Genomic DNA, 27,865 nt, shown 5'->3' with positions numbered 1-27,865 from the left:
CACACACCCTGACACCTGCAGCCCCATCCCTCTGCTTCTGCTCTGCCCTCCCTGTGGCTGCCTGTCCTCCCTCTTCCCCCGGACCTGGGGGCGCTGTTTCCAGTCGTCCCCTAGACGTTGTGATGCCGCTCCAGCAGCACGGCGCAAACTGAAATCTTCCTCTTCCAAGACGGGCCGCTTCTTTGTGCTTCCTGCGCTGGAGCCTGGACGCCTTGCAGTCATGTTCTCCGCCCCTCTCCAAGGCGAATCCAGTCTCCAGGGACCAGCATGCCCCCAGTCCCCACCCTCCCAGTCCTTGGGCTGCCGCCTGAACTGTTGCACTCACCCGCTCTCCGGGCTCCCACCTCTGCGTGCCCCCCTTTTTGTTGCCTTCTGTGATCTTGTGAATCAAGGCAAACTATGACGTTCCTCCCCGACAGCTTCCACGTGCCTGTCGTCATGGGCTGAATTGTGTCCCCCAGCTTCATGTGTCGAAGCCCTAACCCCCAGCTTCTCAGACTGTGACTGTGTTTGGAGCCTGTCTTAGTCCGTTCAGGATAGCTACGTGCTGGGCGGCTTAAACAACAGAAGTCTATTTTCTCGCCGTTCTGGAACTTCAAGATCGAGGGGCCGGCAAGGTGGGTCTCATTCTGAAGCATCTCTCTGGCTTGTAGGCAGCTGCCACCTCTCTGTGAGTTCCCAGGGAGAGAGAGGGAGAGAGCAAGCTCTTCGGTCTCTCTCCTCCTGAGCTCTAATCCTATCAGATCCAGGCCCCACCCTTATGACCTCATTTCACGTTAATAACTTCCGAGAGGCACCACCTCCAAATACAGTCCCATCGGGTGTTAGGGCTTCAATATATGAATTTGGGGAAGATGCCAACATTCAATCTGCAACAGAGGTAAAGCCTTTAAAGAGGTGATTAAGGTCAAATGATGCCATTCATTTGGGCCCTAATCCAATTTGTCTGGTGTCCTAATGAGAGGAGATTAAGACACACGGAGAGACACCAGGGGCACGGGGGCAGAGGGATGTCCGTCTGCAAGCCAAGGAGAGAGGCCTCAGGAGAAAACAACATTGCTGGTACCCCGACCTCAGACTTTCCGACCTCCAGAACTGTGAGAACATACGTTTCCAAAGTTTAAGCCCCACGGTCTGTGGTATTTTGTTACGGCAGCCCGAGCAAACTAATACATCTATGAAATGATCGTCCAGGCCTATTGGGTCCTAGGTCTCTTTGCTCTTACGTTGCATACCATGCATTTTTATCCTCTCACGCCTTTGCACATGTTTGCTCCTCAGTCTGGAACGCCCCGTTTCTCAGTGGCAGAGGCAAAAAATTCTCACCCAATATCCCATGTGCTGTCTTAGAGCCAACAGGCTACAAGCAGTAGTGATACGTGTGGTTTCCAGGCTAAAAGCATTGAAAGACAGGTGCAAATTCTCCACTTTTGGTGTCTTCCCTGCACCGCGCTTGTGAAGGCATGTGGACCATGGATGAGTCATGGCATTGAGGGAGTGCCCTGGACATTGCCAGGACAATGAATTAGCATTTGCATAAGAGAAACAAATCTTTGTTGTGTTAAACCTTTGTTACTGCAGCATAACCCAGTCTGTCCTGACTAACACACCTTCATTCACTGCTGGTGAAAACTGTCGTCTTCTAAGTTCCAGTTTAAATGCTGCTTCTTTCTTTAAAGCTCTTCTAAACCAACCTACCCCCAGTCAAATTAATCTCTTTCCTTTACACTTTCACAGCATATGTAACTTATGTCAATTTAACACTTAAAGCTTAGTATTATGCTTAGTGATCCACACATAGAGTTAGTGACACAGAATAAAGAAGACTATGAATTCGGGAACCAGACTGACTGCGTTCATATCTCAGCCCTGCCATGTATCAGCAGTGGGACTTTTGATGAGTTACTTAATCTTCCAGGACCTTGATTGATATTTGTTTTTCTAGGACCTGCCAGAGCACCTGGTACAATAATTAATTGTTCAATAGTACCAGCTTGCTAGCCTCCTTCTGTTTTGTCTTGCAGATTGAAGCATCAGTAAAAGACATGCAGAACCAGAGATGGGGCTCAAAATGCAAAGCCAGAGGGTCCTGTAATCAGGGGTCCTTGTGACTTAACAGGTGATACAGCCTTTAGCTCAGGCCAGGCCAGGCCTGGAACAGAGTGCAGTTTTCTCCTACAAATTAACTCAGACTGGAGGGGTAGGACCCAGAGGGAAGAAGGAAAGATGCATCTGATCTTACTTCTTGAAACCACTTTCCCTGAGGTCATCACTTTTAGCTGTGCACCAACATGGTTTACGATTTTTTTTCTACTAATGTGATGACTTACCTTGACTGACTTTAGTATATCGCATCACTTGCATTCCTGAAATAAACCCTAGCTGGATGCTTGATTTTATTTGCTAGTAATTTAGGATTTTGCATCTAATATTCACAAGTGAGGTTTTTTCCCCCTCCTGACACCAACCAGTTCTCTAATTCTCTGACACCAACTGGGTGTCTAACAATTCAACTCAATTTTGACACTGTCGACGGAAAGGAAAAAATGCACAACCTAAAAGTTTTGAGTTACGTTTTATTCTGGGACCTTACTGAGGACTATGGCCTGGGAGACAGCCTCTCACATAGCTCTGGAGAACATTCCAAAGAGGCAAGGAAGGAGTCAGGATATAGAGGAGTTTTTGCTGAAAAAAAAATTGTGTAGTCGAATGTCAAAAGATTACTGCTAATCACAAAAAACAGACGCGTCAAGCAAATGATTTTAGTCCTTTTCTGTGTATGGGAAGATGCGAGGGTCTGGGCTCATTGAAATTCCGTAGATCTGCATCTTAACCCTCTGGGGCCAGTAGCCTGTTTTTCTGTATCCGGTGTTCCCCTCAGAGCAAACCACCAGGGTGGCCGCAGTGCCGCAGTGGCTGACGACTTGGCCGCGGGCACCATTCTTTGCTTGCTGAAATGGCCGGCCACTTTTTTTTGTCTGAAATACTAATTAACCTGGAGTTAGGTGTAGGGGGCTCAGTCCCACAAGACCACCCCCACTTCAGACACCAGTCCCAGGCTCAGGTCGCAAGTACTTCTGATCAACTGGCCGTAAACTGGGGGCTTCCACATACCCGCCCCCCACCCCACCCACCAAGTTTAGATATTTCGTCAAACGACTCACGGAACTCAGCGAAGTGCTTTACTTACTGCTGCCGGTTTATTGTAAATGACAGGGTTCTGTAATAGGCAAATGGAAGAGAGGCATAGAGCAAGATATGGGGGTGAGGTAATGCTTGGGGCCTCCATGCTGTCTCCGGGCAAGTCACCCTGCTGGTACCTTGATGTGCTCACCAACCCAGAAGCACTCTGAACCCTGTCGTTTAGGAGTTTTTATGGAGGTTTCATTATGTAGACACGATCGATTGAATCATTGGCCGTCGGTGATTAGCTCAATCTCCATCCCTCTTCCCTCCCTACGGTTTAGGGGGCTGGGCTGGAAGTTTCAATCCTCTAATCAGGCCTCTTTCTTTCTGGTGACCAGCCCGAAGGGCCTCCAGGCACCAGCCACCTCATCAGCATACAAGAGACACTCGTGTTACCCTGAGATTCCAAGGGGTTCAGAGCTGTGTGCCAGGAACCTGGGCAAAGGCCAAATATTTATTTTTATTATATCACAACGTGAGTGACTGGCCAGTGATTTTTCCTTCTTGTAAGATTCTAGTGCAATTTTCTGTCAAGGTTACGTTGGCCACATAAAGAGTTGGGAAGTATACTCTGTTATTCTGTTCTTGGGAAGAGTTTGTGCAAGATTCGTGTTATTTAAATATTTGTGAGAACTAACTGGTGAAGCCATGTACGCTTGGAGTTTTCTTTGTGGGAAGTTCTTGAATAACTTCAATTTATTTATTAGATATTAGATATTAAAATGTTCGTTTTCTTCAGTGGGCTTTGGAAAGCTGCATTTTTCAAGAAAATTTTCCATTTCGTCTGAAATTTCAAAATTTTAGTGTGAAGTTTAAAAAATAATATGTTTATTAATCCTTTTGATGTCTGTAGGCTCTGTAGGGACATTCTTTTTCATTTCTAATATTGGGAATTTGTTTTGTTTTTGTAGGACAGTATTGTTAGTTTACCATTTAACGATATTTTCAAAGAGCCAGCTTTTGATTTTGTTGATTTTCTCCGTTGTATATTTGTGTTCTATTTCACTGTTTATCATCTTTCTCATTTACTTCCTTCTATTTTCCTTATATTTAATTTGCTGTTCTTTTAATACATTCTTGAAATAGAAGAATAAATCACTGATTTCCAGCCTACCATTTTTCTAACGTGTACATTTTTTTTTGATGTCTTTCTTCCAATGAATTCTTTTTTTTTTTTTTTTTTTAATATTTATTTGGTCGCACCAGGTCTTAGTTGCGGCTCTTGGGCTCCTTAGTCGTGCCATGTGAACTCTTAGTTGTGGCATGCATGTGAGATCTAGTTTCCTGACCAGGGGTGGAACCTGGGCCCCCTACAATTGAGAGTGTGGAGTCTTATCCACTGCGCCACCAGGGAAGTCCCTCTAATGTGTACATTTTTAAGGTTATAAGTTTCTCTCTGTGCCCTGCATTAGCTGAATCCTGTGAGTTTTTATATGTTATGTCTTTATTATCATTCAATTAAAAATATTTTCTAATATCTGGGGGTTTTCTTTAGTTTATGAATTATTTAGGAATATATTTTAAAATTTCCAGACAATGCATATAATCTTTTTATTACTGATTTCTAAGCTTAATTCCACTGTGGTCAAATAACATTCTCTGAATGATTTCAATGTTTTGCAATTGGTTGAGGCTTTCTTTATAATTCACTATATGGTCAATTCTGGTATATGTTTCACTTACACTTAAAAATGTAAATTCTGTCATTGTTGAGTACAGAATTCTACATATAGCCACCAGGTCAAGTTTGTTAATTGTGTGTTTTATCTTCTATATCCTGATTGGTCTTTTATCTGCTGGTTGTATAAGCTATTGAGGAAAGTGTGTTAGTTTTTCGCTATGATTGTGGATTTGTCTCTTCTTTGTTTAATTTTTGCTGTATGTATTTTGAAGTTATGTCATTGAATATGTACAGATTTGTGACTTGTTATCTTCTTGTTGGATTGACCCATTATGATATTTCTTTAGTTCTAGTAATGCTTCTTGCCTTAAAGTCTTATTTGATACTGGTATAGATACACTTGATTTCTTTTTGCTAGGGTTTGTGTAATCTATCTTTTCCCGTCCTTCTACTTTAATCATTCTGTCTCTGTATATTTAAAGTGTCTCTCTTAGAAGTTACATGTTTTCTTTTTCTTTATCCCATCTGACAATCTTAGTCTTTTTCTTGTATTATTTAGTCCGTTTACATATAAAGTAACTGCTGATATAGTTGGATTTATTCCTACTTTCTATTTTTTTTTCTATTTGGCTAATCTGTTTTATGTTCCATTTTTCTTTTTTCTTGCCTTCTTGTGGATTAATACAATATTATCTCTTACTCTATTCCCCACCCCAAACTTGTAGGTTATATGTTCTGTTATTATATATTATTTTCTTTTAGTTGTTATCCTAGAGATTAGACAATATGTAATCTTGTCTTATTTCTGTCTAATACAATTTATTACTTTTACCAGTTTCCCAGTACTGCTAGAACCTTAGACAACTTTACCTTTCCTAAAAGTTTCTCCCTTTCCTCTTTTTGTGTTGTTTCATACATTTTTAGTTCTACACATAAATTTAACTCCACAAGACATGATAATTGTTGGGTTGACATTTAATATTTATTACTAATTCCCCATATTTTTATCCTTTCTGGTATTTTTCATTCCTTCCTGCATTTCCATGTTTCTGACTAGGATGATTCTTTTTTTTTTTTTTTTTTTTTTTAATGATTTTATTTATTTTTGGCTGTGTTGGGTCTTCGTTGCTACGCGCGGACTTTCTCTAGTTGCGGTGAACGGGGGCTACTCTTCGTTGTGGTGCACGGGCTTCTCATTATGGTGGCTTCTCTTGTTGCGGAGCAGGGGCTCTAGGCGCGCAGGCTCAGTAGTTGCAGCACGCAGGCTCAATAGTTGTGGCACATGGGCTTAGTTGCTCCATAGCATGTGGGATCTTCCTGGACCAGGGATCGAACCTGTGTCCCCTGCGTCGGTAGGCAGATTCTTAACCACTGTGCCAGCAGGGAAGTCCCAAGGATGATTCATTTTCATTCTGCATACCTATTGACAATGAATTCTCTCTTGCCTGTTGTGACCAGGAAATTATTTTTAAAATCTTTGCTGGTTGTTCTATGAAATTAATTAGCAGAAAAATTATATTTGGCCTTTCTCTTATGCCCCTTCCCTATTCAGACCGTTCTCAATCATAAAATTGGGGAACACTGTAATGCCTCTTATGGGGTGAAGGTCAAGGGCCTGAAAAACATCAATTGAGAATATATCAACAGATTGAAGGTGAGGGAGATCTCAGTAAAACGCATTTTGATTAGCATGTTATATGTACGTATATTTTAATCGAAATATAATATTCACTTAGAAAAGACAACGTATACAGATCTTTCGAACATGTTTTCACAACCATGATTTTCACGGACAGAATGTGGTGCATATACTTTAAATCATTAAATTCTGTTTAAAGAAGCAGAATTTTGCATCGCAGGCACACGTTACTCACTGTTCAAGCAGATGGCTTCCTGAAGAAACCTGTGTGACTTTGCACTATGTGGCCCTCTCCACCAGACCTCCCTGACTGCCCCAGCTGTGACCTTGCTTCTTGTCAAGGTGCCCTCCACAATCCAGTTCACCTGTGCTTCAGGCAGACAGAGACAGGGTCTCCCAAGCAAACTTCTGGCTTCCTCTGCCCCCAGGGAGGAAAGTCTCTGTGTGACCACTCAATAGCCTATCTTTCTGCCCCAGGTGCAACTTCACGGAGGTCCAGCTGGATGGCGGCTGTAAACAGAAAAGATTGAACCAAGTCAGTTGCATTGTACTCCAGCTCGAGAAAGAATATGGGGCAAGCATCTGTGAAAGAGATGTTCAAAGAGATAAAACGGTTTATCTTGTCTCTAGCACCATGGATGAGAGTGCTTTTACCCAGGAAAAGGAAGATCTAGCTAACCTGACAGGTACATCTGTAGGGTGAAGACACCCAATGCCATTAAACTTGGGTATCATTCTGGTTCTGATTCCATGCCATGTGTCTCCTGTGTGATATACCCATAGTATATGAATCTGGACTCCCATGTAGATCTTCTTTCAAGAAGGAACACACTGTTGGTGAATAAAGTTTGCCAGCTGCCTGATAGTTACATTTTTCACTAGAAAGGAATTACCTTACACTCCGGGTTTATACATTGGTCCCTTTTGAGTTTGGTTAGCATTAGTGTGTCCTCTGGAGCCTGGTTATCTCTGTGCGAACCGTGTAGGTTTCTGGCCCAACAGGATGGAGGACCAGACACTGGAACAAGGACACTGTAATGTCTTGTTACTGTCATCCTTAGGCAGGTCCTGCTTGAAACTGCAGGTTTAGTAACATACTAAACTTCCAAGTCACTTCAAAGCTCCCCTTGATAGAGGTTTGCACCAAACACATGAATCAGCAGCTCAGTCATCGTGAATAAAGCTGAAGACAGTCCCTGTACTCAATTTTATTCTATAATATTAGGGCAGGTTTCGCGTGAACGTCACTTCATATATACATACAACATACTTAAGCGTTTCTTAGCTGCATTCTATTTATAGCAGGAAATGTTAATCATGTTTTACTAAAGTAGGTCCTTCAACAAATGTCCAAGGTTTGTCATTCAGAAGCCCTGAATTGTAGAATTTCCACTTGGAACGATCTGTGTTTTTCAAAGTAATTATTCCTATTGCTTTATGAGTAATATGCTGACAATACGCTGATAATACTGGCGCAGTGATGTTAAGATGTTATTTACTGTCCATGATGTACGAAGGAGGAAGGGTGAGGAAGGTTCACTTCCTTTTCCAAATGTTAACAGCTTGTAGTACTTCATTATTTATGGACCAATTTCTCCAATGTCTGTAAAACTGAAACTATCCTTACTGAAATCCAGTCAGGTGATTTTCAGAAAGTTCTGAAATGTCTTTTGAGAAGTGAGAGTGACTGTTGCACAGGTCTGTGCTCACGCGAATGATTTATGTCAGCGTCTCCCAAAAATGTGTTCTGGTCAAAACCGCGTTGGGGATATTAATAGGGTGTTACTCAAGTTTCTGTGGTCAAATGCTGGAGAAACGCCCGCCTAAACAGAGTTAGGTGAGTTCCATTACTGCAAAGCTTCTCAGAACAATTTAATATTCTATCAGTAACTGTGGCAAGAGACCACAGTTCAAATCCCAAACTTGTCCATCTTTTATTTTCCCCTCAGGAACACACTGCGGTGAAAGTTTCTTTCTATGAAACATTCCCCCAACACGATCTTATAGTGTCAGAGAAGGTAAATCCGGTTCACTAAAGAACATATGCCACAGTACAGTCACACACAGTAGGACAGGATTACACACAGTAGGACAGGATCACATATGGTAGGACAGGATCACATATGGTAGGACAGGATCACACAGTAGGATGGGATCCCACCCAGTAGGACAGGATCCCACCCAGTAGCATAAGATGATACACAGTAGGACAGGATCTCCCCCTGCAGGACAGGATCCCACAGTGGAACAGGATGGCCGATACCATCCTCACTTTAAAATCGAGGACACTTAAGTCAAAAAGTCTAGGCAGTCAGCACCTGTAAAGAGCGCGGTCCTCAAGAGGAAGAACCGCGGCCAGTGCTCCGCAGGGGTCTAATCGCCAGGCCCACTTCCGGGCGAGAGCTCGGTTCGGAGCCTCACCCACCCCGCCCCCCGCCCGGGGGAGGCCGTGCCGACCTTCCGGGCCGCCTTGTCCCCCGGCGCCCCGCTCCTTCCAGGGCGCAGGGCCAAGTCATGCGCCCCAAGTCCTGCCCCCGCATCTGCACACGACGAAACACGAAGACACACTTCTTTGTTTTAGCTACTGGACTGTTTTTCACACAGGCAGCCGGTCGTTCTCTCAGATACACCAAGTCAAGCCTAAATCACGTATCTTTAGGGCGGGTTTCACCACGGCTCGAGGAGTTATAACGAGGAAACAAGTCCACATCGCTGGGGGTTCGAGGGGCCGACCCCGATCCCCCACTTCGGGGAAGGGGCCCCAAACTTCCGGGGTCCGCGCCCCCCACCAGCTCCCCGTAGGAAACCCACACCCAGGGGGCACCCGGGCCCGGAGGGGCGGGGCCGGGAATGGCCGCCGGCGGAAGTCCGCCTCCGGCAGCCTGCGCTTCCTCCCTAGGACTTTGGAGGTATCCGCGCCTCTATGGTCTGGGCCGGGCCCGGCCCCTCTGCGGGAAGGGAGGTGGCGCTGGGGACCGCGGAACCCTTGCCTGCCCTTTCGTGTCTGTGCGCACCTGGAAGCACTGCTAGCAGAGCGGCGGAAATTCCCCTTATCACGATGTTTAAAAACGGAGATGCAGGAACACAGTAGGGTACCCCCAAACTCCCCATCAGTTTTCTAGCCGGTTTTTTTACCAGTGCAGGCGCACATCCGTTTTTTAATGACGTGAAGTCTAGCTTTTATGCAATCACACAGCTGAAATGACGCTAAATAATTTTTTTAAAAAAAGGTTTTACACTGAAGTGCCTTTTGAACGTGAACCCCAGCCTGGGTGCTGGACCTGCGGCTCTTGTTTTCTTCTCCCAAACGCAGCCCTCTTCACCTCTAAAACGGCAGGGATGAACGGGCACACCTGTCCTTCCCTCCTACCGGGGCCCCCTCTGGCTCACCTGTGGATTCAGAGGGTCACCTTAACAACTTTGAGATAGTACCCTCTTATTTGGATTTTCTGGTCTAAAAAGGGAAAACTGCACGTACAAATACAGAATCTAGGAAAAATTAGAATTGTCTAGGTATAAGAAACGTACTAGCACCCAACACAAACAAGGGCGTGGTGAAATCAGTTCATTCTGGGCAAACGGAATGTAAATATGCAATCCTGCTGAAAAACTGCTTGGCGCTCTGTGTCAGAAGCCATTGAAGAAGTAAGTTCAGACTCTGACACATGAGATAACCGTCTGTGGAAAACTCATCCCAGGCCAACAATCCGAGAGAGAGGAAAAGCTGCATTTCTGAAGTGACTCTACCATGGACAGCTGTTGATTTTGCTTGCCCAGCACCCAGTTTTCTCTGTTTTTGGTTTTAACACCATGACTTTTCTGTGGGAAACCAGCTAGCTCTCAGTGCACGACTGAGGCGGGCACAGGACGCAGTTCCTGGCCGATCCGAGGACCCTGGCATCACATGGAGGTGAGGTGTGAAGTCAGAGGCCGGGCTGCCTGGGTCCCAGTCCTGGCTCTGCTCTTAATAGGGGCAAAAACTTCAGCTTGTTAGTTTTTCTCTTTACTCATTTAAAAAAATTTTTTTAAATTTTATATTGGAGTAGAGTTGACTTACAAGTGAGTCATATATGTACCTCTATTCTTTTTCAGATTCTTTTCCCATATAGGTTATTACAGAGTATTGAGTAGTGTTCCCTGTGCTATACAGTAGGTCCTTGTTGCTTATCTATTTTATATACAGTAGTGTGTGCATGTTAATCCCAATCTCTTAATTTATCTCCCTCCCCGCCTTGCCCCTCTCTTTACTCATTTGTTGCCTGGGGGTCTTAATAATAGACAGCTACTCCTAGGTTGTTGCGAGCCCTCAGTGAATGGGCAGGTACACGAAGGCCTGTTACGCGAAACCATTATGATTTATCTGAGCAGGCTCTTACCACCTTTCTGTTCTTTCCTTTTCTTTTTTGCCTTCCACATCCTCCCACACCATCCACTGCACTATCCCAGAATTATATTTTATGTCTTTCTTTTCTACCGGAGACATCTTCAAGGCAGGACCGTGTCTTATTCACCTTTATACCACGGGTGCTTGACATGGTTCCCAGCCCAGAAACGGTGCTCAGTCAAGGTTGGTTGAACAAAACTGAATACTCCCTGACACAGAGCAGAGAGTGCTGGAACAATGAGTGAAAATGTCATGAACCCTAGAGGAGAAACAAAAGGGAAATGGCAAAAACCACATGAAACTAGAACAGTTTACTTGACAAAAGAGGTGTGATCCCTGGAGATTGCAGACTCCATTTCTTCCTGGCCCTGGACTTGCTCTCTTATGGTGGGCAGGTGAGTTCCAGCAATAGACTGGTACCCAAGACTGACTTTCTGAATTCCTGCTTCTTTTTTTCTGCCTTAGAACCTATTTCTTCCCTTGGCGACTGGCAGGCGAAATAACCACCGCCTTCAAGGAAATCAAATCTACCCGCAAGATATCAGATACCACCCTGCAAGCCCAACGTTCGTGTGCAAAACTTCACACATACGATGCAGAGTGAAGAGTGTGCTTAAAAGGGCAGGCTTCCTGAGGTGCATGGAAGAGGTGGATCGGGGCAGCCAGAAAACCCTTTCTAAGGGGTGGTTGCCCAGCCTCTGAAAGTGATATTGGTTGAGTGATACCAGCCATACAAGACTCCCTTGGAACCACACCCATCTGAGACTCAATAATTCTCAGAGTTGGAAGAGATGCAACCATTGAGTGTAGTGTAGATCTTGTCTACAACATCCTAGACCATGGCCTCTTAAGCTGCAAATATTCCAATGACTCCCCGTTCCCTGGTCCATGAGATCACCTCTGAAGTTTCTGGAACAGTTCTAGTTGCTATAAAGTTTTTTTGTTGGTGGTGGTGTTTTTTTTTTTTTTTTTTCTTTTTTCGGTAGGCGGGCCTCTCACTGTTGTGGCCTCTCCTGTTGCAGAGCACAGGTTCCGGATGCGCAGGCTCAGTGGCCATGGCTCACGGGCCCAGCCGCTCCGCGGCATGTGGGGTCTTCCCGGACCAGGGCACAAACCCGTGTCCCCTGCACCGGCAGGCGGACTCTCAACCACTGCACCACCAGGGAAGCCCCTGGTTGCCATAAAGTTTTCTGCTCAGTCTTTATGTAACGATGCTCCAGTTCAGGTTTTGCTAATCCTTAGCAGTTTTTGGTGCTGCAAAATGAATCCAACAGATACAGAAGCATCTTCACCTCCCGTCCAGTGATTCTGTGGTCACTGATGTCACATTAACAGGAGTATTTACACCTCAGAAATTGGCAGTGCCACAGTCAGGTCTACCCCCGCCAGAACCAAAACCCAAACCCAGAGACCGCTGCTCACAAGCTGCTGGCTGACCTTATTCTTGGTGAAACTCATCGATTAGCAGGGGATGTAAGATGTTCACCAATGATGTCCCACCCAAATCTGTGCGTGAAAAAGTGCCACGGGAATGGCACCAACTCAGTGGTGAAGGAATGGGGAGGAGGGAGGTGTCAGCAGAACACCTGGTGGGAAAGACCTGGGGGGAGAAAATCCACCACAGGCTGGTGAAAAAGCAGACTTCAAGGCTGGCGAGAGAAAGAAACTCCATGTTGAGGGGCAGTGACACTGCAGGTGACAGTTCAGATCGGGCCAGACTGGGAGAGAATTAATTTTATTAGGGAGGCGATAGGGAGCCGCTGAAGATTTTTGAGAAAGAGAGGGGGCCTCATAATAGCAAAACCTGGGGAAAATTATTTCTCTGAGCTTGCGCTTTAAAAAATTGAGGTATAATTCCCATACCATTACAGTTCACCGTTTTCAAGTGTACAGTTCAGTCCTTTTAGTCTATTCACAAGGTCGTGCAACCATCACCACTGTCTAATTCCAGAACATTTTGATTATCCCCAAGAAGCAACTCCATACTCATTAGCAGTCACTCCTTCCTCCCCTAAAGGTTTGCACTTTTTACAAAACACCAAATTTGGTTGTCTGTAAAGTGACTTGAGTTTGACCCCAGGAGGGCTGTGTACCAAACATAAAGAGGGAAAGGGAAAGAGCAGGACTGACTTTTCTAAGGTTCAGGTGATGTAACCAGACATTATCTATCTATCTATCTGTCTATCTATCTATGTATCATCTATCTACCTACCTACCTAGAAAGAGAAGAGAGAGAGAAGAGAGAGCAGTATTAGACCCACACATAGGAGCCAAGAGCATGGGTGAAGTTGATCTTCAAATGCAGCATCTGGGTGATGTGGAAGCAATGGATGTCAGAAGAAAATTCTTTTTTTTTTTTTTAACATCTTTATTGGAGTATAATTGCTTTACAATGGTGTGTTAGTTTCTGCTTTATAACAAAGTGAAATCAGTTATACATATATTCCCATATCTCTTTCAGAGAAACTTCTGTAGTAACGAACTATAAAAATGATCCCTGAAAGTATAGTCTTAGAAGAAAATTCTTGCATGGGCTAATATTTTTATTTCCCTGGCATCTCCTGTAGCATTCATCTTCCTGTACCCTTCCAGACATTGCTGTTCTGGGGAAACCAAGGGAAAGAGCAGAATGTGCAGGAACTTTGGAAAATCCCTTGCTTTGGAAAGCCCTAAGAAAGACACTTGCTCTCCGTGGACAGAGGTGGCTGCTGGGGGCAGGACGAGGGGCTGGGAACCCAGGGTTTTGGAGGCTGAGCCACCCCACCGGCAGGGGGAGCACCTGAGCATCAGTAGAGGACCCTCGCTGGCACGCTTTGGGTTTAAAAATCCTTCGCGGGATGGGCATGTTTGACAGAAGAGAAGGATTTCAGTACGATTGATACAGATGGGGTGCACCAAGTAATACATTTTCTTGGGGTCTCTTCTCCTAAGGTGGGTCCCTCTCGCCTCTCTCCCCCAACCCTCCCCGATCACGTGTGGCAGGAATGGTTGGGGGCACGTCCATGGTGGCACCCAGCTCTTCGGCTCTTTTGAATGCCACGTGGAATCCCGTTTTGGGGTGGCTGGTCTAAGTCCAGAGAGGCCTCGCTTTGTAGGGAGCGCTAAATCCCACTTTGTTAGGGCTTCCCTGATGGCGCAGCGGTTCTGAGTCTGCTTGACGATGTGGGGGACACGGGTTCATGTCCCGGTCCGGGAGGATCCCGCTGGGCCCGTGAGCCATGGTCGCTGAGCCTGCGCTTTTACGTTCACTTATTAAAGTCATGTGACTTTCAGATTGGAGGGGAATTTTGAATTCATCAAGTCGGGCTCTTTCTTATTACTACTGAGAAAGTAGAGACTTGGAGAGATTAGGTAACTTGATCAGATTCACCCCTCCCACTGATTCAGGGCGACAGAAAGCAGGTCGGGGGTTGCCTGGGGACAGCGCGGGGGAGGGATCACAAAGGGCATAAGGAAACTTCAGGGGGTAACAGATGTGCTCCCCGTCTTGACCGTGGGTGTAGTTTCACGGGGGTATACATGTATCGAAACTCATCAAAGTGTGCACTTCAGATCCATGCAGTTTAGTGTATGTCAGTTATCCCTCAACAAAGCTGTTAGAAAAAAGTCTCACATCCGGTGAGAGGCAGAGCAGGGACCAGAGCACAGCCTGGAGGCCTTCACACGTCCCCTGAAGCCCTCAGCTGTCTTAAAACGAAAGCCTATTGCAAGGTGTGAAAACGCCTTTTCCCATAATGCCATTTTTTCCTTTTTTGAATTAAAATTTTTTTTTAAAAATTGAAGTATAGTTGCTGTACAATATTATGTAAGTTACAGGCGCACAATGTAGTGATTCACACTTTTTAAAGGTTATACACCATTGGTAGTTATTATAACATTTTGGCTATTATAAAGTATTCCCCATATTGTCCAATGTATCCTTATAGTTTGTTTGATACCTAATAGTTTGTACCTCTTAATCCCCTACCCATATTGCCCCTCCCCGCATACCCCTCCCCACTAGTAATCACTAGCTTGTTCTCGGTATCTGTGCGTCTGCTTCTTTTTTGTTACATTTACTAGTTTGTTGTAGTTTTCAGATTCCACATGTAAGTGACATCACACAGTGTTTGTCTTTCTCTGTCTGACTTACTTCACTAAGCATAATGCCCTCCAAGTCCATCCATGTCGCTGCCAATGGCAAAATTTCATTCGTTTTTAATGGCTGAGTAATATTCCATTGTACATATGGGCCACATCTTCTCTATCCATTCCTCTGTCGATGGACATTTAGGTTGCTTCCATATCTTGGCTATTGTAAATAGAGCTGCTCTGAACATAGCGGTGCTTGTATCTTTTCGAATTAGGGTTTTTTTTCTTTTGGATAAATACCCAGGAGTGGAATTGTTCGGTCATATGGTAGTTCTGTTTTTAGTTTTTTTTTAATTGAAGTAGAGTTGATTTACAAAGTTGCAGCAATCTCTGCTGTACAGTAAAGTGACTCAGTTACACACATACCTACATTCGTTTTTTAAATATTCTTTCCCATTATGGTTTATTCCAGGAGATTGGATGTAGTTCTCTGTGTTATATAGTAGGACCTTGTTCTCCATTCTAAATGTAATAGTTTGCATCTACCAACCCCAAACTCCCAGTCCATCCCTCTCCCTCCCCCCTCCCCCTTGGCAACCACAAGTCTGTTCTCTCTGTCTGTGAGTTTGTTTCTGTTTTGTAGATGATAGGTTCATTTGTGTCATATTTTAGATTCCACATGTAAGTGATATCATATGGTATTTGTCTTTTTCTTTCTGCCTTAGTATGATAATCTTTAGGTCCATCCATGTTGCTACAAATGGCATTTCATTCTTTTTTATGGCTGAGTAGTATTCCATTGAATATATAAACCACATCTTCTTTGTCCATTCATCTGTCTTGGTTATTGTAAATAGTGCTGCTATGAACATAGGGTGCATGTATCTTTTAGAATTAGGGTTTTTTTGGGTTTTTTTTTTTGTTTTTCTTTTTTGGATAAATACCCAGGAGTAGAATTGCTGGGTCCTATGGGAGTTCTGTTTTTAGTTTCCTGAGAAACCTCTATACTATTTTCCATGGTAGCTGTACCAATTTACGTAATTGTTATTTTTAAAAGACCCATAGCTCCAAATTTTCTATAATGAAAAACAGTGCTGCCCTTAACAAAAAAAAAGCTGCAGACGCCATTTACCAGTTCCAGCCTGACCTGCTCCACAGGTAGACAGAAGTGCACCCCACGGAGCTGGGAAGAGGCTGGGGCCAGAGGGAGGCGTGATCTTGTTCTGTTTTCCTGCGTTTATCTCTAGCCATGCTTGTGAAAAGTATCACCTCTGGATGCATCCAATTCATTTAATTTAGGAGAAAAAAGATAAGGATGGGATTTTTATTCTAGGACTGTACTTGGTGGTGGTACCTGGTAGCCCCTGCTGGGCCAAAATAGTTTCTGAACAATCCCCAGTTGATGAAGAAGCAGGAAACCTTCCAGAAAAGTTCCCCGAAGTTCCTCTTTTTCTGCCTCTCTCCCAGGTCAAGCACTCAGAGCCACGCCAGGTGTGGTCAGCTTCTGAAGGTCTCAAGTAGCTTCTTCTGGAGAAGGTGAAAGGCAGGGAGAAGCGTAGGTGTGGGCTACGGAGGGCTCCACCTACACTTCCTTCCCTTTATTGCTGAACTGGCGCTGACCAGTGGGTGTGCAGAGAGGGTCTGTCTGCAGGCCCAGTGTGCTCACTGCGTGGAAATTAAGGCCCTCTGAGTTCCCTCCCAGAATATGTTTTCACGAGCTATTGCCTCTCTCAGCAGAGCTAGGAAGAAACATTCATGCATCTAAGATTTTTATATATATATATGACTTTTTAGAATTGCCAGCGTAATACACACTTGTGACAAAATGCAAACGAGACAGAATTATACGAAATGCAAACATGGCCCAGAGCACGGGCAGTGGCCCAGGGAGTCAGGTGAATTCAACATGACTTCTGTCTGAGTCAGGGAGACGTCTGTGCGGGCTGGGTGGTGCTGTCACCGAGCTGTCACGAGTGCTTGGGGACACAGAATCAACTCCAAGATCTGTGCTCTGGGCTTCCACGCTATCGAAGACATTTAACCCATGGTGCTGCTTCTTCACGATTTGCCTCCCCTAAGTCCTTCCCACCCCCAACCCTTTGCCCTTCTCTGCCTGGCTGTGTGCCCTGGGAGGCTGATCCGGACAGGCTGCATCCCCGGGCCTCTATCACCCTCTGGCTTCTGGTCAGGACCGACAAATGGGAAGCACTCAGAGGAGAGAGAGTCGGGGTATTTATTCCGCCAGCACCCTTTCTAGCCATGGCCGTGTCCCTCCAGGATGACAGCCCCTGCATGACAGCCCCCCACCAGGGCTCCGGCTCACCATCCCTCGGGCCTGGGTGAGGGCAGTGGTGTCCCACGGCTGCTCTAACCCTGACCCCTCTAAGAAAGTCTCTGCCTGCAGGCAGTCTGAGGCATCCATCATGGAGAGATGAACTGTTGAGGATTCTGCCCCTCCTCCCAGTCTGGGAGGAGGGCACAAGGGCTGAGAGCAGGATGTTTTAAGTTTTATCTCCTGAGCACTAAGCACAGTGGACTGAACTTAGTTGTTGAGTTGACCAGAGGTGTTGGGACATTTTCCTGGGAGGTGACCTTGGAACTGGGGTTTAAAGGGCACTGCTGTGTAAATGACCATATCATTGTGTTTGGATGTGGTTTATCCTACAGGGGCCAGGCTCATGGAGATCCCATTGTATGGTATCCAGGGCAGCAGGACCCCCATATAGGTCCTGAATCACACCTGTGTGTTGATGAAGAGGAGGCTGCAGATGACAATGGTGATGACGATGGTGATGGTGGTGATGATGATTAGATGTCCACTTACCTGACCGAGTCACAGGAGAATTTCATTTTAGCACGATGTCCCTCTGCCGTCTTGCAAGGTAATACTTGCTTTTTTGGGTCAGTCTTTTTATTGGGGTATAGTTTACAGACAATGTCATGCTCCAATTTTAAGAGTACAGTTGGATGAGTTTTGACAAACATGATTACCTGTGTATAACCATCACTCCCATCCAGATATAGAGCATCTTAAACAACAAGGATTTACTGTATAGCACAGGGAACTATATTCGATCTCTTGTAATAACGTATAACAGAAAAGAAACTGAAAAAATAGACCAGGCAGCTGGCCCAGCAGGGACTTCAACTTTCCTTCTTTATTCTTCACGTCCTTTCTTTTGTTAACCAACATCTTACCAATTCCACGTAGAATTTGCTTTTCCCCTAAACACTTCTAAACATTTTTAAAATTTTTAATTTTTTTATTGGAGTATAGTTGAGTTACAATGTTGTGTTAGTTTCAGGCATATAGCAAAGTGATTCAGTTATACATATACATGTACTACCTATTCTTTTTCAAATTCTCTTCCCATTTAGGTTATTACAGAATATTAAGCAAAGTTCCCTGTGCTGTACAGTAGGTCTTTCAGGATTATCTAATTTTATTTTTGCCATAAATGTCCTTTTTCTAAAAAATAATTTTTACTGGAGTATAGTCGTTTTATCTATTTTAAATATAGTGGTGTATATATGTTAATCCCAGACGCCGAAACTATCCCTTCCCTCCCTTTCCCGTGCCTGTCGCCCTTCCTAACCGAAGTCCCATCCTCCTTAAGGGCTCGCCCTCGGCCACAGACCCTCCCACGCGGGTCCCGGGCGAGCGGGGCTCACCTGCGGCTCCGCGGGCCCCGGCGGAGCCTGACAGCGCCCCCTGGCGGCAGGTGGGCGCCGGCGCGGAGCACGCCCGGCCCGCGGCGCGGCGCGCTGATTGGCCGGCGCGGATTCGGGCAGCTTCCCGAGGGCGCGGGCGCGCGGGTCGGGGACGCCGCGAGCAGCACAACCCAGCCCGGGCACGGGGACGCCGGCTCGCTCTCCGAGGGCTTCCTCTTCCCTCCGGTTGTGTCCAGGTTCTGCGTCCGCCAGGGTCCAGGATGACAATCCGACACCAAGGTCAGCAGTACAGGCCGAGGATGGCATTTCTGCGGAAGGTGAGCGCGGCCCCATCACCTGGGCCCGGGAGGGGCGCGGGGACCAACTCCGGGAAGTGCCGGCGGCGATGTGGGCAGGGGCGGGGGGCAGCCCTTGTGGTCGGTTAGTGCCGCTTGATGTCATTAAGTGACTTATTTGCCTTGTGTTTCTGTCTGTCCGTCTTTTAAAGACTCTAATGATTAGGTTTCCTTGTTACCTGTTTATAGTGGAGAATCTACAGCCGAGGGCGACTGCCGGCTGGAGGCTGAAAACAACCTGTTACTTGGGAGAGCAGGCGCAGGAAGGCAGTTCAGCGAGGGTGGGTCAGATTTGAGACAGTCTCCTGATACTATTAGAGGCTCCCAGATGTTAAATTAACATGTTTGCTGTTTTTCTGATTCAACACTGCAGTATTTGAAAGCGTGTGTGTGTGGTGAGTGTGTACACATAGACCGTGAAAACGGTGTGATTTGCAGGCTAAAGGGACACCCCACTTGCAGCGCTCCTAGATTCCTTATTCAAGTGTGTGTGTTTGTGGATCTCAGGTCTCTCTGTGCGCAGCGGAAGTCAAGACCCTCCCCATGCAAAGGCTTTCTCAGAGCAAGTGGCTGGGCACAGGGGTGTCCATACTGGGGACTTGTGCGGGGTGGAACGCACCTTGTGTGGTGATGTATTTGGGGATGAAATGGCTCATTTTGTTCTAGGCTTTTGAGATGACCGGTATCAGAAGGGGTCAGCAGAGGATTAGGTCCTGGGTCACTTGCCCGCCCTTCCTCCCACTTGCAGCCACTTTTCACAGTGTGGTGTCCACCGTCTTAGGCTTGTCTTGAGTAGAATTAGCTGAATGCTTTGTGACAGTAAGAGCCCTGCCCTGAGCCCTTGGAGCTCAGCAAATTGGCGTATTCAAAACTGTCCTGATTTGTCTAAGACTTTCAACGCTAAAACCTGGACAGTCCTGGGCTCACTGGGACAGCTGGTCACCCTCGGTCCAGCTACTTGAATAAGCTTGTGCGTATTCCAGGTGGTAGAGGTGTGAGGATATAAAACAGAGGGGGAGTGTTGTCTCGCTGGGAAAGAGCCCTGAGAGCCTCTACTGCAGACACCACCTCCTAAAATCAGAGAAAACTGCCCAGACTGGATCTCTGAGAGCCATCAGGCATCTTCCAGGATTTCCCAGGACTGCCGTCTTCTCCCAGACAGGGCAGCTCGGGCGCTGAGGCTCTGAGAGCAATTGTCTGGAGACATTCTGTTTGTTTTTGAGCCTCAGACATTGTGTTTCATCAGGACTGTTATGTGGTAGACATTCCTGTCTTTACCTGGGCCTTCTGACTGGTGTGTTGGTCTCCAGCCCATCCTCCTCCACCGCTGCCTCCTCTTTTCCACCCCAGCCTCCCGTCCTCCACCCCTGCCTCCTCTCTTCCACCCCAGCCTCCTGTCTTCCATCCCACCTGCCGGCCTCCACAATACCATTCATCGGCATGTTGGGTTTCTTTCGCAAACCGACATGGATCCCCTCGCTCTGAAACCCTCCGCTGGTTTCCCCCGTGCACAGGGTGACGTCCAGCCTTCCCAGCCCGGCCACTGAGGACCCTGCTCCCACTCACCCCTCCGGCTTGACCTCCCGCCGGCCTCCCACACCTGCCCTGCAGGGACATAGAACAGAGCAGCCCCCCTCACTCAGGGGGGCTCTGGCCTCAGCGACCTCCTCGTCTTTCCAGGAACCCTGTGCCCTTCACGCCTCAGATCCCTCCACTGGGAAAGCCCTTCTTCCCCTTCTCACTGGCCGAGCCCCCGTCCGCCCCACTCCCGGGCCCAGCTCGGGGGCCCCTCCGCTGTGACGGCCGGCTCTCCCCACCCCCGCTGCCCTGCAGACCCTGCCCGCACCTCAGCGCTGCTCTCTCCCTTTGCCTTGTTGGATGGGGGGAGACCCCCGTCTGTCTGTGTCTTCCGAGGTCCTCGGTCAGATCACAGAGCAGGTCCCAAGAGCCTGTGCCAGGGGGCCCTCAACCGTGAAGCAGCTGAACGAGGTGCCCAGCCTTTGGAGAGGAGCCCAGGCCTAAGGAATGTGGACTTGGGTGCAACTGTCACCCACCACTCAATGGATATTTTTGAAGTAGGCTGTGTCCCCAGTGGGGCCCTTACATGTGTGTTCTCATCTATTCCATGAGACAGAGTTATCATCACCATTTTACAGAGCGGGAAGCTCAGAGAGGTGAAGTCACTCGCCCCAGTCGTAGCCGCTAAGTGGTGGAACCAGGAAAAATACAGGTTGTCGCCAAATGTGATCCAGTGCTGTAAGCTTTCCTGTGATGTTGGGGGCAGGAGAGGCCGTGGGAAGGCCTGCCCGAAGGTGCCTGGGGGATGCGGAGCTGAGAACTGAAGGATAAATGGGGGTTCTAGGCAGAGAGAAAGAAGGCTGTTCCAGGCAGAGGAACGGCGTGTGCTAAGTGCGTGTGTGTGTGGGATGCTGCACAGTGGACCGCCTCCCGTGGCCCCTGTGAGCTCCTGTCCTAGTGCTGGCCCGTCCCCCCTCCATCCGCCCCTCCCCCATGATGTCCCGATCTCCATGCCAGCCAGGAACAGCTGTTGCTGCCCTTGGGATGCGCCTCAGGTCTGACTGTCTTGGTGCCTCGTGGAGAAGCCTGGACTGCTTTGCTTTCCTGTGTGGCGTCCGGCATCTCCTTTTGCTGCGGGGCAAGGGGGTGCGGAAACAAAAGGGAGGAGACCCGGGCAGAGCACGGGAGCTTTCGCTTGTATCATTCTTTCATTCAACACGTGCACAGAGTCGTGCGCGTCTGTGCTGGGCGCTGTGCCTGATGCTGGGGACACTGTGGGATTAGGACACGGCCCCTTCCTCCTGGAGCTTAGGATCTAATAGAGAAGGACCGTTGTATAAGTAAGAAGAATGTTCTGTAGGTCGTGGGAGACGTCATTAGAGGAGATGCACGTATATAAAACGCAGAGCAGGGAGTGGTCAGTGCCATCTGGGTTGGGGACCAACAGCCTTCACAGGAGGGCTTGTAACTGAGTGAAGGTGTGAAAAATTAGTAGGTGTTTTTTTTTTTTTGCCAGGAGGACGGGAAGATGAGTGGCATTTGGGGGAATGCAGAGCTTGGAAGTGTGGAATAGCGTTGTGCCGTGGGAGAGTCTTCAGGGGTTGGGGTAGCTGGCCGGGGGGCAGGGGTGGGCAGGAAGTTGGTGATGGAAAGGCTGGTAGTGAAGGACGCTCCGGAACTGGGGGCTTCGCACATCCAGCCGGGGGTCTGACGCTTTCTGTGTTCGCTGAGAAGCCATTTGACGTTTTAAAATCGGGTACGAATAAAACGAGTTGGTTCCCATGTTAGAAAGATGATTCTGATTAGAGGGTAGGAGTGCTTCTCTACCCTGGCTGCACTTTAAAGAACATTGTTATCAGGTCACCTTCCTTAGAGTTTCTCATTTACTTAGGAGATAATTAAGTAGTCAAGTCAGATGGAGTCCAAACATTGGTTTTTTTTTAAAAAAAAATTTATTTATTTATTTGGCCACACCGGGTCTTAGCTGCGGCATGTGGGCTCTAGTTCCCTGACCAGGGATCGAACCCCCTGCATTGGGAGTATGGAGTCTTAACCATTGGGCCACCAGGGAAGTCCCAAAACGTTGGTGTTTTCAAAGAAAAGCTTCCCACGGACTTCCCTGGCGGTCCAGTAGTTAAGACTCTGCACTTCCACTGCAGGGGGCAAAGTTTCCGTCCCTGATCAGTGAACTAAGATCCCACATGCTGTGCGGTGCGACCAAAAACCAATATATATATATGTATATGTATAAAATCAAATACAGAAAAGCTTCCCAGGTGATTTGAATGCACAGCCCAGAGGAAAGCCCCAGGACATTTGGTGACATCTGGAGACATTTGGGGTTGTCCCAGCTAGGGAGGGGGCTGCCCCTGGCAGCTGGAGGGAAGAGGCAGGAACGCTGCTAGACACCTACGGTGCACAGGACAGCCGGCCCCAAATGTCAACAGCACCACCACTGGAGGGCGTCCTGGAGGCTGGGGACCTGCCAGGCCCAAGGCAGAGGCCGGGTGGGCCGAGCCGGACGGTCCAGGAGGAAGGTGAGACGTGCCGCAGAGGCCTGTTAGGAGACAGGTCAGAAACAAAAGCAGAGTCCGCAGAAGCTGACTGGGGTCGTGGACGATGCTTCCTGGGCTTCCAGCTGGGGTGGCCTAAGCGCCGATCAGAGCGTGTGTGGTGCCCCTGAGGGTCCGAGAGGCTTCGGGGTGAGATGGCCCAGGGGTCCGCTGGCCTCTGGGCGGACAGGCTCCTTAGTGGGAGCCCCTTCTGTTTGCCAGACAGCCCCGTGGTTCCAGGTCACTTGCTCCCTCCCTGTACAGAAAAGTACTGACTATTATCATCCCCCCGGGAACCTTCTCCGGCTCAGAGGAAAATCCCAGCCCGAGATCTCGCACAGGGAGTGACAGCGAGGGGCAGCGTGGGCGTGGAAGGTAGGATGTCGAGGCCTTTGGAGCCGTCGTTCCTGTTCCTTGGTGACATGCCTGCAGTCACGCAGAGGCACGTGGCATCTGACGCCCCCATCCCGCCCCCAGCTCGGCGTCACCCGGGGTTCAGCACCGCCTGGTTACCCCGCCGTCCTCGTGTGGCCCAGGATTGCGGGGAGCTGAGTGTGGGAGACGGGAGGGCGCCTGACGTTTGGGGCGGGGATGGCCGTGCCTCCCTGTCTCCGGGGGGATGCCCACCAGGTACGAGGAGGAGGGCGCGAGAGTTGGCAGCAGTTGGGAGCAGAAAGGCAAGGGCTCCTCACCCTCTGGGGACCTGGGGACACAACTCGGGTTGTCCCCTGTCTGTGGTGGGCAGAGGGGCTCTTCTGCTGGAAGCAGGGCTGGAGCCCAGAGCCTGTATGACTGGGCTGGGGCCGCCACGGCAGAGCACCGCCGGCCCAGGCACGGTGTGCGCAGCGTGCTTTCCGGCGGCCTCTGTCCGGGGCCTGCAGACGCCGTCTTCTCCGCGTGTCCCCACGTGCTCGTCCCCCCGTGGTGTCTGTGTCCTCATCTCCTCTTCTTCAAAGGACACCAGTCACACTGTCACAGGGCCACCCTAGTGCCCTCCTTTTAACTCAGTTACCTTGTCAAGGACCCTCTCTCCCAGTCCAGTCACATTCTGAGGTCCTGGGGCTTAGGTAGGACCCCAACCTATGAATTTGAGGGGTGGGCGCCGTCCAGCCCATAACAGAGGCGGGACCAGCAGCCCGAGTCCTACGGTTTCCTTGTTGGGTGCCTGGGGAGACCCCTCAGAGGAACTGACACAAGGAAAGTTCTGAGGAAACTGGGTCCAAACCCCAATGGGCCGAACGCCCTCAGAATGTTCTCGAGGTCCCTGTGGTGTTCCCTGCTGCCCCCAGCCCTTCTCTTCTGTGAAGGTGACACACTGCCAGAAAGAAATCTGACTCCCCTCATTGTGTTTCTAAAATAGCTCTCATTATTCCTCCTCTGAAGGTTATTTTCAAACTCTTTATAACTAGATTTTTTTTTTTTCTAATGCAGAGAGAAGGAATCAAACCCCCTGACTTTCTATTGGAGAAGCTCAGGTTTCTAACTCAGAGCGGGGGTTTCTCTTTCTTCTCCAATATATGGGCACCCTGACGCCATGAAATGCTGCTGTTTCAGCTGATAAAAGTTTTGGAGCAAATGTGGACTTTCCTCCGGCAGTTATCCTGGGAAAGGGGAGGCCCGGGCTCCCACGTCAGAATGGCGGGCACTTCTGGGAGGAGCAGGTGAATCCGAGGCTCACGGCCAGCCAAGAATTCCAGAAAAGCATAACGGGAGAGGATGTGCATAAAAAAGAATGTCTGTATGCGTGTAACTGAGTCACTTTGCTGCACAGCAGAGACCGGCACAACACCGCAAATCCACTGTGATTCAGTTAGAAAAAACAACTCCAGAAAAGGTGACCCCTGCCGCCCGTGGCCCCTCGGTCCCCGCCCGCGTCCGGGGGGAGCAGCCGCCCTCCGGCTACCTCCTGGGGTGTCCCGCGCCCCCTTCTCCGCTGGGAGCCGCTCGGTGCCCCCGTGGCCCGAGACGCCCCCAGGCCCCGACCTTGCAGGAGGCCAAGCACTGCAGCTCCGAGTGGAGCCGAAACGCGTCATTTCCGTTCCAGAAGGATCCCGCGAGCCGAGAGCGCGTCTGTGCGGACGGGCTCGCGCTGGGTCTTGCACGAGGAGCCCCGGGCGGCCCTGGGCCCCGGCCGGTCCCGCGGGCAGCTGAGGGGCCGGCTCTGGGCCCGGAGCGGCCGTGACCTTTGCCCCTGATCTCGGCCGCTTCTCGGGATTGTGGTTCTGCTGCCGGTGCCGGTTTAGCAGCAGGTGGAAATAGGACAGCCCAGCCCTCGGCGCTGACCTAGGACGTCGTGTGTCCCCCCTCCTCCCGCCCTGGGGACGTGGGGGGCTGCCAGCCTCCGGGGTGGCGGGTGGCGTGTCTCCAGTTCAGGGCTCCCCGCCTGACCTTTCCCCTCCAGCGCAGCCTGGCCATCTCTCTTTCTCTCTCTTTTAAAAAAAATTCTGTTTTATTGTGGTGAGAACACATCACACAAGAAACTACCCTCCTACATTTTTCTAAGTGTATAATTCACAATGTTGTTAATTATAGAAACAATATTGCAGGGCAGGTTTCTAGAACTTACTTCATCTTCTTGACTGTAACCTCATGCCCAGTGATTGCATCTCCCTGTCTCCCCCTCCCCCAGGCCCTGGCAACTGCCCTTCCGCTGGTTCCGTGAATTAAAAGATTTTAGGTAGTGGAATCGTGCGGTCCTTCCGAGACCGGCTTACGCACTTAGCATAACGTCCTTCAGGTTCATCCAGGCTGTCGGAGATTCCAGAATTTCCTTCCTTTCTTTAGGGCTAAGTCGTAATCCCTGGATGTGCCACATTTTCTTTACCTGTTCAACCACCAGTGGACACTTAGGTGGTTCCACATCTTGGCTGTTGACCACGGTGCTGCTGTGAACCGGGGAGGGTCCATATCTCTTCGCCATCCTGATTTTGATTCTTTTCGATAAATACCCAGAAATAGGATTGTTGGATCATCTGGTAGTTCTGTCACCGACCAGGGTTCTTGGCCTCCTTGAGCAACAGAAATTGACTAGAGACCAGACAAGAGATTCAGGCAAGGCTTTACTGGGGCCGCTGCTGCAGCAGGGGGAGCGAGAACAAACAACAGGTCCCCTTGCTGGCTGGCTGAGGCGGGCGGCAGCTGGCTCCTTACGTGGGGTGAGGGTAGGGGTGCGTCCGGGGGTCGGGCGGGAGTGGTGGCTCAGGCGTTCTGCCCACCCCTTGGTGGTGTCGAGTGCAGCGGGCCTGCGCAGCACCCTGCTGTCGCTCCCGGCTCCTTGGAAGTGGCAGCTGGGTTCTTTGGGCCTTTTTGTATCTTGTTGTCCAGAATTTGCTCCAACTGGGCATGCGTGCAGTCTTTTTTCGTCCCTTATAGTTTCTTTGTATTTTGTTGCTTGAGGTGACGTGTGTGCAGGTGTGGGCACTGCAGCAAAGGGCCCCAGGTCCCAGACTGTCTCAGTTCTATTTTTCATTTTGGGAGGAACCTGCATACATTTTGCATTGCCACCAACCGTGCCCGAGGGTTCCAAATTCAGCCTTTCACTTTCCTGCGTCAGCCAGCACGGGGCCCCTCGCACCGTCCCTCCCTTGCAGTACGGCGGCCGGCTGGGAAAATCCTTCTCACTCTGTGTGATGTTTGGGGATCATCTCAGCCATCCTCTTCTCCTCCTGGCTCTTACTCCCATCCCTGCTTTCCCTATTTCTTGGTGCATAATTCAGTCTGCAGTTGCTGTCTAATAGATTCTTTGTGCACAGCATGGTATTAGGTGCTTTCGCTGCTTCATCTCCTTTGATCTTCACAACATCCGTCTGACGTCGTAGGTACTGTGCTCATCTCTGCTTTACAGAGGATGAGCCTTAGTGAAGTTTAGTGATTCACCTCGCCTGCTCATTGGAGGATGATTTGAACTGAACTTTATTCGCACCCAGATCCCTAGTGTTTATCTTAGTTCATTTGTTTATCTTCACACCAATATCTTCCCAACTCTCTGAGGCCCGGGAGGCTGTCTTTTATCTTCCTGTACCAACCCCCCTGCCAGGGCTGGGCACCTAATACACGCTCAGTAAACATCTATATTTGGATGATTTGTAGAGCAGGGTTTTTATTCCCAGGCGTCTAAAGACAGCTCTGCATGCACAATTTTAAAGATGCGCTGATTATACGAACACTACAGATGTTAATGATTCCAACCCACAAACACTAACAAATCTCTCTCCTTATAAAGTATGTATCTTTTTTTATTATTATGCTGTATTATTTGACCTACATGTTATTTATGATTGTATTGATTAATTTTAAATTCTTTTCCTTTTTTCTTTTTTAAACCCCGCATTTGTTTATTTATTTATTTTTTTGGCTGTGTTGGGTCTTCGTTTCTGTGCGAGGACTTTCTCTAGTTGCGGCGAGCGGGGGCCCCTCTTCGTCGCGGTGCGCAGGCCTCTCACTATCGCGGCCTCTCACGTTGTGGAGCACAGGCTCCAGACGCGCAGGCTCAGTAGTTGTGGCTCACGGGCTTAGTTGCCCCGCGGCATGTGGGATCTTCCCAGACCAGGGCTCGAACCCGTGTCCCCTGCATTAGCAGGCAGATTCTCAACCACTGCGCCACCAGGAAAGCCCAAGTATGTATCTTTCTGCTTATATATCTTTATATATCTGTCCTTACAAAGCATTTTTACACAATTACTTAGATTCTAAGAGGTAACAAAATGCTATCAATTGTGAATATACTGTCATTTTATGGTAGAGGAAGGGAATTCAGAGAGGTTGAGTGGACTCCTGCAGTTAAGAGAGAACCTTGAGGACATGAGAATCTTGGGTTCCTTTTCTTTGGGCCACAAGCACACGCAAACTCTAAAAGGACTTTGGAAATTGTAAAGGGCTGTACAGTGT

General features: G+C 48.5%; 1 protein-coding gene, 1 long non-coding RNA gene and 1 pseudogene across 2 annotated transcripts in view; 2 read left to right on the top strand and 1 right to left on the bottom strand.

Moving 5' to 3' along the window:
• The first annotated feature begins 9,378 nt into the window (after positions 1 to 9,378).
• On the top strand, positions 9,379 to 11,776 carry LOC125962042 (uncharacterized). Its single transcript, XR_007473337.1, has 2 exons — positions 9,379 to 9,533; positions 11,296 to 11,776. It is a non-coding gene; the product is annotated as an uncharacterized LOC125962042 (long non-coding RNA).
• Positions 11,777 to 13,263: 1,487 nt separating this feature from the next.
• On the bottom strand, positions 13,264 to 13,343 carry LOC117203619 (uncharacterized; annotated as a pseudogene).
• Positions 13,344 to 18,702: 5,359 nt separating this feature from the next.
• The window catches only part of RGS9 (regulator of G protein signaling 9), a 65,207-nt gene continuing 56,044 nt past the window's right edge, over positions 18,703 to 27,865 (top strand). Inside the window, exon 1 of the mRNA XM_049701663.1 lies at positions 18,703 to 18,890. Coding sequence (XP_049557620.1) covers positions 18,834 to 18,890 — 57 coding nt within the window. The 5' untranslated portion in view covers positions 18,703 to 18,833. The remainder of the gene's footprint in view (positions 18,891 to 27,865) is intronic.

The sequence above is a fragment of the Orcinus orca genome, chromosome 19 (genome assembly GCF_937001465.1).
Source record: "Orcinus orca chromosome 19, mOrcOrc1.1, whole genome shotgun sequence".
NCBI lineage: Eukaryota > Metazoa > Chordata > Mammalia > Artiodactyla > Delphinidae > Orcinus > Orcinus orca.
This window is presented reverse-complemented; position numbering and strand designations above follow the sequence as displayed.